This window comes from Catharus ustulatus, chromosome 10, assembly GCF_009819885.2.
Source record: "Catharus ustulatus isolate bCatUst1 chromosome 10, bCatUst1.pri.v2, whole genome shotgun sequence".
In the NCBI taxonomy this organism is placed as follows: domain Eukaryota; kingdom Metazoa; phylum Chordata; class Aves; order Passeriformes; family Turdidae; genus Catharus; species Catharus ustulatus.
The window spans coordinates 13965472-13980529 of NC_046230.1; the positions used below are offsets into that span (position 1 = coordinate 13965472).

General features: G+C 35.2%; 1 protein-coding gene across 9 annotated transcripts in view; it reads left to right on the forward strand.

Annotated features, from left to right (window-relative positions):
• ACAP2 (ArfGAP with coiled-coil, ankyrin repeat and PH domains 2) overlaps positions 1-15058 on the forward strand; it is a 64421-nt gene that overhangs the window by 33346 nt on the left and 16017 nt on the right. For 3 of the 9 annotated variants that reach the window (XR_004418836.1, XM_033068482.1, XM_033068486.1), the window contains exons 10-14: positions 531-542; positions 5754-5866; positions 9497-9517; positions 12552-12603; positions 13974-14074. Coding sequence is in view for 7 of the 9 variants with exons in the window: in XM_033068482.1 (XP_032924373.1) it covers positions 531-542; positions 5754-5866; positions 9497-9517; positions 12552-12603; positions 13974-14074 (299 nt within the window). In the remaining 2 variants the exon portion in view is untranslated. The remainder of the gene's footprint in view (positions 1-530; positions 543-5753; positions 5867-9496; positions 9518-12551; positions 12604-13973; positions 14075-15058) is intronic. The other 6 variants (XR_004418837.1, XM_033068484.1, XM_033068483.1 and 3 more) reach the window with 3 other exon arrangements.

Consider the following 15058-nt stretch of genomic DNA (forward strand, 5'->3'; position numbering starts at 1 on the left):
CTGATAACTAAATTAATTCAGGAATGAAAACATGCTGAGATTGTAAGTTGGGTAGCCTTAGTAGGAGCCAATATTAATGCTGATGGGAGAAGGTAGTATTTTTGGTTGCTAAAAACATTTTTATTGGTGCATCCTGTCATCTCTTTAGGAGTTGGTGGGCAGCATTAGGATTGCTGTGAAATTGAGCAGATGTGATGATGAGGGCAGAGCTGACATGCTGTGCTTGGAGTCAGGAGATAACTACAGGCAAGGAAGGGGAAGAAAGGGGGGAAATGGGAAAGATGGAACTTGAGAATTAATGTTGAAGGTTGAATTTAAAGTTTTTTGGGGCTTAAAGGCTCAGTTTCAGGAATGGACAGTAGTTGAGAGGTTCTGTGTTAAGAGAACAGTCGTGCTTGGTGAAGGATGTAAGTTTGGAGCAATTATCTTTTAATTGGCCATAGAAATAATAACTAGTTACCATGAATTATGGTTGCTGCTATTGCCAGTGGTGTTTACAGTCTTTGTTTTTCCTTCAAATGCTGCTTAAGGCTGCTTTACAGGTAAACTACTTCTACTAGTTTCAATTATTACAGAAACTTTTAAGCTTCATGAAACTTGATATGCCATATCTGTGTGTCATATAAATGTTCTTGATTTCTAGTAGGAGTGACAAGCACAATGATGTTACTTTTATTGTTGCTTACTTTGACAATTTAATGCTGTCCTTAAAATATAATTAGGGCAGTCAGAATGTACTGTTTGTTGTCCTCTTAAGTTCTGTGTTTTGAGTTGTAAATGTTGTCTCCTGTCCTTACAATTGAAGCCACTGTTGCATTTTTGTGCTAATAATTTATAGATTGTGCTTTATTGGAGATCCCTCTTGTAGCTTGTCCAATCGTTTTCTTAGTTTCTTATTCAAATCGTGTTGTCTGTTTTTGTCTCCTCCTACTTGCTTTTCCCAGCCTTCACACCAAGTTAGCTTCCAGCTCATCAGGATTTCAGAGCTGCCTTAGACTTTGGATCTTGTTCTTTTTATCACTACTTGTCATCTGGTTACCCTGTCCTGGATGACAACTTTATTCCCTGTTCTCTTCTCATGTCTTGTCATGTTGCTTTCCATTCTGTTCCCAAATTCCTAATCTTCCAATGCCAAATCCTTCCATGTTTTATAACAGCTGAAACTTCTGAAGCTTATTGTGTTGAATAGTCCTTGAGATATATATGCATTTAATATACTGTAGTTCTAATCTAATGCTTCAGAATGATGCCTTTCCTTCATTGTGTGGATAAAGAGCAGTTCCTTTTCTGAAATGTATAGGTAAGTGCATACGTGCACACACCTACCCACCCACTACATGTGTTTGCATATATGTGCATATGCATGCAGAATAATTGCACTAATTAAATAACCCATCTCACTTTTCTGTATAATCATTGTCCTACTTAATTAGGCTGTGGATGGAGAGGCTATTAAAAGTGTCATGGAAGGGCTTGGTCACCAATACAGTGTGATTTCTTTTTTAGCAGAGCTGATAATCTGATTTACTTTTTTTAATTGCTTATACATTTTATAGTCTATTTACTCAGAAAATGTGCAGGAAACATTTTTTAAATGTTATTTTTTTCAGTGTTATAAATTATTTTTTCTGTATTAAACTGAAGCAACACCTGTGATGAATTAATCCAGAAATTTCATGATCATTCTGGGAAATTTTTTCAATATGTTTTTATAAGGAAATATTAATATTAAAAGAGTGGTGTCACAGTGTCAATGCATTAGACATGACTTGTTTTCTGAGCAGTTTGCAGCCCATTGCTGTAACAACACATTTCATTAAGAAGTATTTTAAAAATCAGTTGCACCTGTAAACAGCTTCATGGCTTTTTGGTATTGTCAGCTGTTTCGCTCAAAAATGAGGGAGATGATACTATTTGTATTGAACTTCAAATAGTTTTTGTTGTATTCAAATCCCTTTTTCATTAAAGTAAAAATCTGCTTCTAAAGAACTGCTCAGGAAACAGCTGGAGTGAGAATGATTTGAAAATTTTTAACATCTTGAGTCAACAAGGTAATAGGAAACCAGATGCTACCACAATCACAAAGCAGGCATAAACCAGAGCTGCTGTTGAGAAGTTGTGCAGACTAGCTCTTGTCTCCAAAACCAAAGATGTGCTTGTATTTCAAGTGACTGGTTTGCTCAATGACACTCTTGCATTCTCTCACTCTGTCTTGGACTGTAACCCTTGTTACTTGTGGTGTCTGTTGTTTTAAACCCTTCCTCGAGGGACTTTTCAACTTAAGCATGACAAACATCTCTTGCCAATGGAAAGGGAATGAAAGCGACTTTCTAAATGGGGGGTTTGCACAATTAGTGCGTCTTGTTTAGTGTATGCTGGCTTAATTTTTCATTTTAGTGTTTTCTTTAGTACCTATGCTCTCCCATTTACTGCCTTTTAAAAAAACTTTTAAAATACTGCTTCTAAAAGTAAAAAAATCTTTTGGGTTACACATTCAATGTTAAAATATAGTTCCTAAGATTTACTAGTAAACTAGTTTGAATAGCTTGCATGGCCTGATAGCAATTTTGAAAGTAAATCAAAAGCTCTGCTACTGAAAAGTATGGGAGGTGTTGTTTTGGGAAAAGGAAGATCATACACAGAGAAACAGAAAACGTGCTCTGAAATAAATCAAGTATGTGTGATGAATTGTTACTTCATATGAAAATGCATTCGCTGAAACACTGTCAAGAATATTAAGTGTTCTGTGACACACCAGATTAGTATTATTTCTGGAGATGAAAGTTGTTTTCCCATTGCCAGCTGGTTTGCTGGCACACCCCTTGGACATTTAAAGAAAAAGGGGGGAAAAAGGCATGAAAGCATGCTTCACTTATATAACCCACTTCTACATGTTTCTCTTCCAGTAGCAACCAACCATGAAAAATTCGTGTCAGAATAGAAGCCATAGATGTTTATTCTTTCAAAACTGAATGAAATGTGTGATGTAGCATGTCAGTGAAAATTACTTAATATTAAATTTTCTTAGTACTGGTTAGGTGAAATCTACTTTAGTCCTAACTGACACCTAATTATTTTAATTATATTTAAAATGAAGTCTTTATCATTTTTGTGCCTGCTGGCAGAATGCACAATTCTGAATCACATACAGTGACTGAGTTTATTAACATGTGATTCTCTTATGCAGGACACTGGAAAGAGATGGGTGGATTTTTCTCCACCCAGATTATTTTTCATGATTCACTAAACTTTTCCATGCAACAAGATAAAAATAAACTATAATGTGACTGCTTTGCTCCTATGTTTTAAATTATAGAATAGCAGAGACTAAGATCAGAGCAGAGATAATTTAGTTTCTTTTTGTACTTTTATCCATGGAATTGAAATGGAGCATATTCTTTTTTCTGATTTTTTGGTCATGTTTTTCCTGACCACAACTTTACCAATGAAGTTTTATGGCTAAAGCACATGGAAGGAAACCTTACTCCCTCCCCCCTCCAGCTGGTAGTCTGCCATGTACAGTTAAGGAGATATTTGGCATTTGTCTCTATACTCTGGTGTCTTTTTATATGGTGTCTCTATAAAAGTGGAGTTTAATCAGGGAAGTAATTAAAAATGATGCTAAATTCATTTCATGAGAAGGCTCAGTATTTTAGATAATTCTGAGCGTGTGACTTGATAAATGTTCCAAAGGTTTCCTGTCATGCTTGTATACACCTTTGAAGCATAGATCTGGGCCCATTGGAAAAGACAGCTGCATTTTTTGCAGCAGTTCTCCAAACCCAGAGGAAAATGTGATTACATAGTAGTTTGGACAGAAAAGACTGAGGAAATCTATATTGTCTTTAACTAGACAAGGAGTTTTAGGATCACTGAAGCAGGAAGATGCAAATCTTCAGCAGATTTCATTATGTTTGGGAGCTGGTAAGTTAGAGTAATTTATCAGTTTTGGGGAATGTAGGGAATGTGACATCAGCACGTCTAAGTTTATGCATAGTGGTTTTCTCTTTATTTTGAGAGCTTACATGAAACCTTTATGTTCAGCATGTTCTGATCTAGAAAACAGGCAGAAAATCAAAGTTATTAAATGCTGAATAATAAATACAAAAATTTGATTTTCTTTTGGTGAAACTTTCATTTGTAACTAGTATATTTATTCAGGTCAGTGTATGGTAGCGATATGATAGTTCTGTTTTCTTTCAGAACTCTTGCATTGATCATCTGTCAATTCAATAATAAAAATTGGATTTAACATTTCAACATTAGTTAATCTATCCAGATTAGTAATAGCTGAAAACAGTGAGTAATTTTAAGGAATTTCTACTGTTCTGACTGGGGAGCTTAAAGGGCCCATTTTAATATTTGTAACCATTTCACTGTCATGTGTAATTAACCTTGGATTGGACCAAATCATCTGCATGTATAAGAGTAAACATCATGTGTAGCACGAAAGTTGTATGAACCCTGGGCTATTACCAGGGGCTAATGACCATCTTGGTGTTGAAGTTAGTTTTTTTATAATATATTTCTTGCCTCTTTTCCTTTATGTATAGAGAAATTCCTAAGGAGCAGAGCACAAAACAGATTTTCAGATATACATTTCACACAAAGCTAATGTTAGCAATTTACAAAAAGTAACTACTGAAAGTAGTTCTGTTCTGTCTTTTCAGGATTTAACTTGTTTGATTTTCTTATTTTTTTTTTTTCTTCTGAAATTTAATTTTCAGTAATGTCTCTTACATCCTTGTTAAGGGGAAGAAGCCATGTATTACTAGTCTTATTTAAGGATATATATTTCAATATCAGTAAAATAAAATTACAGCGTGTATAGTATTTTCTTCTCTGGGCAAAGTTGTGATAAATGATGTCATTCCATGTGTGCTTTTGCATGTATCCCTAGTAGATGTTAGTCTCCCACTCACTGAATATCTGAACTCTACGTCCCTGGAAGGAGCCCATGCTGCTCTCAATGAGATGTGAAAACAAATGATCACCACATGTATTATTTCTTAGTCTAACCTATCTTTGCTAAAGATGTGAAGCAATCAGCCTTTCTAAAGCTTGGAAAGCTGCTATTAATTGTTATTAGCTGGTTTTAGTTGTTATTAGGTTGATGGAAATGCATATTCTCTTGTCCTACTTGTAATTTTGTAATCTTACCCAAGATCATAAATAAAAAATTACTGCTAAGGTCTTGTCATCAGTGCCAACACCATGATTGCTTTACTCTAGAGTTAACTGATAGCATCATCTTTATTTGATTACTTGTCTTCTAAGTTCCTATGCTGCTCAGCTATCAACATGACAGGGCTGAAGAAAATATTCAAGCATAACTGGCTTCATACAGGTGTCTGCAACAGGCTGCAGCTGTTTTTCAGTTTTGACTCCTAACTTTCATGGCTTCTTTTCTTCTGCTTTTCTGTCCCCTTTCTTGGGATTATATGAGAGACCATTTGAGCAGACAGTTGAATTATCAGATGCTCTGTCAGCAATTTTTGCCCTCTGTTTGGCTGTAGAGGTCACCAATACCTGAACAAGAAATTCCCCTTGTTGCAGGTAAAGTAAAAATCTTCAGCATTCTCATTGCCTAAAATTGCTTTTTAAAAAACCTTCAGGGGCGGAGAGTCACGATTTGACTAATAAGTGTTGCAAGCAAAACCTTATTCCTAGATACTTACTCTTTGACAATAGTACTGATCATATTTGAAGTTTCATTTGAACTGCAGTGTGTTTTTCTTGTTCCTTTGTACTAGGATTATTCCAGTGATGATACTAAACTAGAATACAATGTAGATGCAGCCAATGGCATCGTTATGGAAGGTTATTTATTCAAGCGAGCCAGTAATGCCTTCAAGACTTGGAACAGGTAAATTCAGAACCTCTTTTTGCTGCTTTTAAAAATGCTGCTTTTTAACCGAATTCTCATCTGGTTCATAATCTCTGTAACACACTACTCCATAGTTTTGTCAGAACACTGGGGTGACTCTGTTAGTTAATTTAGAGATGACACTTCAAGGCCATTTTTCCTTGTTTTCTGTCCTAGTTGCTTACAAACCTTTCTTTTGTGAAGGCATATGCTAGGAAAGTGTTAGAAGATAGAGTAAAATAGAAGTTGTATAACCAGTGGAAGCACAGAAACACAGTCAAGGACTGAAGTTATTTTTCCTGAAGGATAAGCAATGTAATTGTTATCCTTTAAAATTCCTGTTCTGTGCAGTGAATTTTGCTTAGTAGTTTTGATGACCCTTTTGGGAATTCAAAATATATTGTTAGTCATATATCTTTAACAATGTACATTTTACTACTATTTAAATATTTTTCTTCCTGAACAGGATTTCTTTTGCATTTCCAAGGGTGTATGCTTTTTTCAAGGAAATATATATGCTAGAGCATTTACAGCACAGTTGGATACAGTTCTTGAATTTTAAATTTGTTGTAATTTGTTGTGATATAGAGCTCTCTGTTGTCCATGTTCTGTTATTTTTCAGCAATACTTCTGTTAAACTATTTGCTATGTATCAAAGAACAGAATGTGCATTTGAGTGGGTGGTCCTTTCCAATCTAAATTATTCTATATTTCCTTGAGCATCTCAGCACACCACAAACTTGTAAGAAATTCAGATCACTTCAATTAAATCCATAAACTGATGCAAGGGCCACTGGTGTCAATAAGACTGTATCTATATTAGCAAGTCATGGGCAACCAGTACAAAGGGTTTTGCTTTGGACAGATTCTGGTCTGGTCCTTTGGCCTGATTATTCATCTGTAATTGTAATGGTTAGTTAGTTGGTTGGGTTAGTTTCAAGGGTTCTTCAGGACAGATCTGTGAAACATCAAAGAATGGTGAAGGGAGAAAACTGAGAGATATGCAACAAAAACGCCTTCCTGGTATGAAGTAAAATGTTAATGTTAGCACACTGAGAAAAACCTGCACTAACAGGACAGGAGATTGTCCTGTATTGGATTCCCAAGAGGTTGAAAGGGTCCTTTTTGCCATTGCTGGATTGACTGATGGCAAAACTCTGTCCCTGGTTTCATCTTTTGAATAGCAGGAAGGCCTTGGGAGGTGACAGGAGAGAGCAGGACAGGAGTGTCTGCTTCCATATAGCTTCATTCCTAGAAATACTGTACATGTCTCTTACCTTAAAGTGGTTAGAGAGTAGGATTCAATTAAAACTAACCTCTGTATGTTGGTAATTTAAATAGACGCAAAGTTAATAAGGAGAAGTTGTAATTAAATCAAGATACACAATGACATTGCTTCAGATTGAGTTATAGATTTGAACAAATATAATAAAAGCATATGCAAGCAATAATTTAAGAGATCAAAGATAAACAGCTCATTAATGAGCCACAGCTGCCTGCTTCTATTACATAATTGGTATTTCATTATAGTTTTTTCTGCTGTTTATTACAGGAGCATTCAATAAAGCAAAACCTTTAACCTTTTTAGTATTAGATTCTTGATAATTTATCTCACTGTGATAGATTAGCTGGATGCTTTTAGACAAAAAATGGGGTTGTATATGCTATTTATAAACAATTCTGAAATTGAATCAATCATTTAAATTTTGTATTCCACATACTTACAAACCATTACTAATTGCTAATAAACTTCTATCATACATAAAATATATTTTTAAGACCTTAATGAAGACAGTTATAAATTTCTAAATTTAGCCTCCCCATTTTTGCTATGTTTTAATAAAAATAAAGAAGTATTTTTGCTATTTTTATTTCTGAATATATTTGTAATTGCTTGCAATGCTATAGGCACAAAAGTGGTCACGCCATTTTCCACTGCCTGTTTCCCATGATGGAAGGTTTTACTTATGTAGTGTTACAGTTTCATTTGTGGGGAGACACTACTGATTGAAGTTTTTCATATACTAGAGATTAGAGGGTTTTCCCAGTCACTAGTTAAAGTACAAGAAAGAATTTTTGTCATTGCATTGAACTGTTTTGTGTGTTAAATTTTACAAGCTATCAAAGGAGGAAACATTTAGAGAATTATGTATTTTATTTTAGGGAATTCTGAGCTGAAGTCAAGGCAGACAAGATACTTCTATTGTTCTTACAGATTAGCAGTTTACTGCTTTATTATATCCCCATCTTTGGGGAAGGTGGGTGGAAAATTAACTTGCTGAAACAAAAGTAGAAGAATTTGCCTAGAAATACTGGAATTTCCTGCTGTTCTGAACCAAGGGTGACAGCACTGGTCTTCCTTGCTGACTGCTAAACCACTGCCAATAAATACACCGTCAGTAGTAGTATGTGTTTGAAATGGAGGCTTCTCTTTTACCTGTGATGGTATCAATTAGTCTAATGTTGATCTAGACCTTTTTAAGAACTCCTTCAAGCGTGAATTAAACGCATCAGGAATCTTCGCAGTGGCCACTTTCAGCAGATATTTGCCAGCATTAAAAATGTAAGAGAAGAGGCAAGGGTATGATAGGTATTGATATGGTGTGATAAGGGTATGATGGGTTTTGATATGGTGTGATAAGGATATGATGGGTTTTGATATGGTGTGATAAGGGTATGATAGGTTTTTTCTGGGTTTGACACAGTGATATGATTCTAGCTGACAAGTGAGAGAAATGTGATGGTTCTGTGTGCGTGGCTTGGTCAGTGAATCCATGGACCCCATATGGTGTTAGCCTGGGAAAAGTGATTGCTGGGAGAGGCAAAAAAAAATGACTCTATCATACAGCACTTCTAAGGTGGGGGTAAATCTGTGGTGGAGAATGAAAATTTGTTTCCAGTCAAAACGAATGTCTTGCTAGCATACTGAAGTTTCTTCCTGGGGCACCTGGCAGCTCGTGTTTCATCATCTCCAGACTTTAATTATTTGGGCTTTTGCATCAAGTTTCCTGTTCTTGTGAAGGTTCTTCGTGACACTGGCTTTAGAAACAAATGTGTTTGAGCAGGCTACAAAGTAAACTCTGAGCTGTTTGCAATTCAGTGTCACTGTGTTTTGAGAGAGATGGAGCTTTTGTAATCTCTTTTTGTTGTGACTAAAAGGACAGCGTATAATGTACACAAGTATTTCAGATAATACAGTTTACTGGAATCAAAATTATATCCTTGTACTGCAAAGTCTTAGAATAACAGGTATGGACCAGAATGTATGTCTGTCTGTTGGTAAATTATATACCTTACTGTACACCAGTTTTCTTAAGGCATCAGAAACTGGAGTTGAGTGCATTTATTATGGAGCAGTAGCTGGGGAGGTGTTTTGATTCCCAGAAATTCAAATAAAAAATAACTCCATATCATGAAGAAAGAATACATATGTAGGGAGAAAAGCATTTGTCAAACCACTAAAATGTTCCAAATAGGTTTTAGATTGGATGCAATAGATGTTTTCCTTTTTAATTCTACTGTGTTTTCAGATCATGCTAATTCTTTTCTTATTTTGCTCATTTTGCATTTTTCATCCCTTTTCCTCCTTTCCCTTATGTTTTAATCCTACCCCATTTTTTCATATGACAGGAAAAAGCCAGATCACATCAGGTACCAACCAGCTTCTTTTATACCTTCCCAATGTTTCTTTGGCACGCAAAAAGCTCTTCATTAACCCTGCATTTAATTTTGATTACTTGCAATGGATGTATAAGTGGCTCAGTCTAAGAAAATAACAGAAGGATTCTGCCTGGGATGCCAGTATACCAGCTCAACCCTTTTAAAAGATTTAGAAAGATTGAGCTAGTTTTGAGCTAAAAAAGGAATTAAAGCCAAGTTTCTGCATTCAGACATCTGAGCATACAAGATCAATGTCTTGTCTTTTCCCAGTTGAAGTTGATGAGATTTCTTTTACTTATCAACTGCATTGGGAATAGACATGTACTTTTAAATGTTGTGCATTCCTAATTACTTTGTATTAATAGTGTGCTCTAGCAACTAGAGGGGAAAACTGTTTCTGAGAATCAAAAAACACAATGCATTGTTTTATATAAAATTCAAATTTTGTATTTCTTTTCAGTATTACTCTCAGTTCTCAGAAGCTGGATTTTTTTCTATAGATTTTCCATTGTTTCCTATTTAATAAATACAATTTTGAATTGTGTAGGTATAAATGATGGAAAACATTCAATTTCTAACCAGGGACGACTATATTTAACCACTACAAAGAGAGACAGTGTAAACTACTTTAATATTGCCAAAAGTGTTTTCTCCTTCACCATGCTTCTCTCTTGCTTTTAACAGAATGACACGTTTAAAGGAACTTTGGTAATAATCAGTACTTACTGCACACATAGTGCCTGAAGGTTTATTAAATTATTCTTAGAACCTGATAATGTGGGTTGTCCTATAGCGGCACATTCAGTACAGAGGCTGTACCTCAGAAGTTCCTGGCTGATGCTGGTGTAGACCCCCAAAGAGACCCAGCAGTCTCTTTGCTACAGTAAAGAGTAGAGTTTGCTGATGGTATTTGGTTAATGAGGAATAATTCCAAGTTTTCAGCCTGAATAAAACTGCTGTGGTGCTGACACCTTGGAGGGCAGCCTGACACTTTCATCTTGTTAAGCAAAAAATAAAATGTATTAACTCTGACATCTACTTCTAAAATGTGATCTACAAGTTATCCTACATTCTAAATTGTTCATCTTGTTCAGTAGAAATTTATTTCAGAAAAGCATCAAAACCTCCACCCTTTTTGGCTGGACTGAAAGTTTTTCTGTGGAAGATTTAATTTCTCTACTAGGAAAAAAAGGGACTGAAATACTTTCAAAAGTTCTAGATTAGGTTTTAAAGATGGCACAAATTTGTGTTACAATTTGTGTGTTCATTTATGTTCAATTGATGAGATTAGAGCTTGTTTACTAGAGTAACTCATGAAATATTTAGCTGTTGAACACATTAAGCATTGCATTAATTAAGTTAATTGCACTTCCTGAGGCTCTTATTAGGAATTTGCTCCATTGCTCGTTGTCTTGGGGCAAGGCTGCTTTTTTCCCCCTTTGCCACACCCTTTATCACTTAGGCACTTCTTTTCATGTTGTTCTGTTTTGTTACATTCAAAAAAAAAAAAAAAAAAAAAAACAAACAAATGAAAAAAGACATGAGTTTATTTCCTTTTTCAAGTCTGCTTTTTTGTTGAGTTTACAATATGAATATTAGCAATAACTTGCCTTATATTTAGGGCATAATTACTGCATCTGTAAATAGATAGTAAAGATAATACCTTTTCAACAGCAGTGACTAAAACTACTGCTGTTAATGAATTGAAAAAGTCAAGGATGACAGGAAATCCTGTTGCTTTTTAAATTAAATATATCTGCACAACATTTGAAAAGATTGTTAAAAGGTAGAATCTCATCTGTCTAAGAAACACTAACCTTTCTAACAAACACTAGATTTTCTGTTTTGGATCTAACATTTTTTGTATATATTAATTTTTCTTAACTGTCTTTGTGCACTTCTTTCCATGAATGGCTTGTGGTGGTTGAATAAATACATGGGACCCTCTTGTTACTAATTGTAGTAAACTGTAGCTTGAAGCTCAACAGCCTGTAGACAATAACAAGATCTGTTGCAACACAATATTTTGTGTACTGTTACCATTCAAACTAACTGGCAGTGCAGGGAAAAGTGATGTGTGGTACAAGTGGGGTATTGGAGATTATTGAGGAAGGATGCTGTGGTAAACACAGGTTTGTATTATAAGCCTGAACAAAAGAAGGTATAAACTTCACTGTTTTTTGTATTCCCTTCATTTTTGTTAGTGAAAATGAAATTCTGATAATTGGTTAGCTTTTATTTTGGCCATCCCAGAAGAGCTAGAGAGGCATGGTTATGTCTACTGAGGTTTTTTTTGTTCAGTGGTCTGATAAAACATCATTGCTAGAGATCTGAGGCACTTGAAGATCTGAAGTAATTTTTTCCAAAATGTGAGTGATTTTTCCACTCTCTGAAATATTCACTGTGTGAACAGTGAGTTTGACAAGGAAGGATACAGTTCAGAGGCATTTTTAAGCATTATATTTTCTTTTGGCTTTTACATGATGCCCTCATTAAATCTTTTATTTGACACTTTTCTTAGATTTAAGTTAGGATCCTACTTAAAATGTAAATAGATATTAAACCTGCATGGGATAGCAACACCAAAGTCTTTTTAGTGCCTTAGTAAGTTAGTTCTACTCCCAAAAATATTTCAGGATTAATTTACATGGTTTAAGTGTTTTTGTTATTCAAACTGTCTGAATTTGTGTTATGAAACAACTACTTAAAATTGTAACTTTCGGTTAAAATACATAAGGAAGTGTTCTTTGAAATGAATATGTTTTGTGTGATAGCTTAACTAATGTTGTCATAACATAAATGTGTTTGTTTAGGACTCAATTTATTTGAATCTTGCTTTTCTGTTTCGTCTCTGCTTTCCCTTTTTTTCGTTATTCTCGTTAAATATTTGCCAAAACTTACTGCAGCGTTACTTTCATGAATTCTTTTTTGCAGTCTCTTTGTAGACTGTATGTTAGCACATCTCAGTCAAATAAGCACTGTAAAATTAGTTATGTATTCTCTGGATGTCTCTTCATTTGAATAGGCGCTGGTTCTCCATACAAAATAACCAACTTGTGTACCAGAAGAAATTTAAGGTAGGAATTGAAAACTGTCTTGGGATAGTTCGGGGTCTGGGTGATGATTTTCCTGACTGATTGTGGAAACTGCTGATGTGGCATCCCGTGTGATCTTCAACAACCTACTGCTTTTTTTCTAAATTAGTTTCTCCCTTTGTAAAATGAAACTAATAGCTACACTGACATTCTGAGATTCCTGTGCAGTGACTGTAAGCACATACTTTATTTGCTGTGGACTTTGTAACCTAGTTAGAGCTTTAAAAGTTGTTGGTCCCAAAAGACTTCTGCTCATTTGCTGGCAGTCAAATATTCCATGCTGTTCTCTGAGCAGTTGTGTTTAACTCTTTGAGGACTTACTCCCTCCAGTTGCTTTTTGGTTCACACACCCAATTCAGCAATTGGGGGCAAAAAAAGCACGAAAGCTTGTGTTACAAAGCAGTCAGGGCTGCTATATTCATGTATTTAGTATTGAAAATTCACAGTGGTTAAGCAGTCAGTATCTGCCTTGTTGCTGGTGGGAAGTGCAGCATTTATATTAAATATTTATGTTAAAGCAACAAGTCCAGCTCTGCCCCAAGCCATAGAAGCCTTTTCAGTCAGGTTTTGGGCCCCTGCTCCTTTGTTTTCTGTTCTAGAATTTGCTTTTGCACCAAGGAGCTGTAGTTGTTCTTCAGGCTGGAAAAAAATAGAGACTGTATGGAGATGGTGGGGAAAAAAAAAGAGGAAAAAGCTTATGGCAATTAATTCCTCTTCACTGCAAACAGACTGGGATCAGAGGCTGTTCCTTGTTATCTGATGCTGTCAAATCAAGGGGCTTAATTTCTGTAGTTGGAAACACACAGTTGAGTTTGTGTGAGCATGTTTGGTTGGGCGTTTTGTGATTGTGAGTTCCTTGTTGCTCTTTTTTTTAACTGCACCTTTAAAATGCTGGGAACTCAGAATGGAATTCTTATGAATTGAATAAAATTTTCAAAACCACTGCATTCATCTTCTGGGCTTTTTTTTTTTAGTTGGCACTTAAAATACTGCTGATTTGGGTATAACTTTTCTTATTTCATTGTGAGTTAATTGCATTTCTTAGAGTATCTTTGCAGTTTGAATACTGTTGTTTAAATTTAAGATACTGATTATTCAGTAGATTGGATTGCAGGTAAAAAGAAATTCTCCAAAGTTTGGAAAATTAAATTTTTATTGAATATAACTTAAGCATTAAAATTTATCTAAATATATCCCAAATCCACTGAGTTCAAACTTTCTTTTTGGAGGAAAAAATTAGTGTAACCAGACAAATAGAATTCAATGATTAATAATTCAAGATTGAATTATTTTCTTACTATCAACTATATTATTTTTTCTCTGTGACTTTTTTGTTAACGTTTGTCTCTTAGGATAATCCCACAGTAGTTGTTGAAGACCTGCGGCTGTGCACAGTTAAACACTGTGAAGACATAGAAAGACGTTTCTGTTTTGAGGTGGTTTCTCCAACAAAGTAAGGAGAAGCAATGGAGTATGTTTATTTAAAAATAAAAATCATTGCATGTAGATGTTTTAAAATGTAAGATTGACATTTCTCTTGGGATAGATCAAAACAGGAAAAGTATCTGAAAAATTCTGCTCTCTGAAATTTTGGCTGAGATTAAGTGATGCCGTGAGAAGTGTCCCTGGTATTTAGTTTACTTTTGGCATTAAAATAAACATGCATTCTTGTGCTTTTTGCAAAAATGGCTTGTGGTGCAGAGCTCTGCTGTGGCTTAGTAGTAACTGATACTATCAGCTGCTTTGTTATGTAGAAAATAGGTCTCAGTTTCTCCCCATTTCTGATTGGTGCAATGAGAGAGAAGCACGTAAATAAGCAGTTATCTCAGTGATGTTAAATTATACTTCAGAATGCACTAAATTACCAAATAAAATTATTTTTCAGCTCCAGCAGTGCATTTGGCTGTACTTAGGGAATTTTGGCATCTTGCCACAGCAAGGACAGGATATGGATTCCTTGTTAGTGATTTTGAGATGTGACCATATTTAAGTTTTTGATATGAGGTCAACTTGCTTTTAAGTTTGGAGGTTATCTGCTCTCTCCACTCCTGCTTACATTTCTCTTCCGGGTAGATTGCTCTCCATCCTGATGTTTGCATTCGCAGTCGTGGTCACTATAACATGCATTTTGCTTTTGCCTGCCTGTGCTGTTTCAACCCATAAGTGCTGGAACAGCATGACCTGTTTCTTTTACCATTGATGAGAAAAGTAGTTCATTCTTTGTCAGAAAGCTTTAAAATTACTGTCTCGATCTCAGTGAATGAAAGTGTGTTTTCAAGGACTGATACCTGTGTCTTGTGTCACAGGGATAAAATGCATTTGAGGATATAAAAAAAGAAAAATTTGGAATAAGAAAAGGAATAGGAAGCTAAGCCACTTTCAGTGTTTTTGGAAGAGTCATTTCTGTATCTATTAGCATTACCTACAAATAATTTTG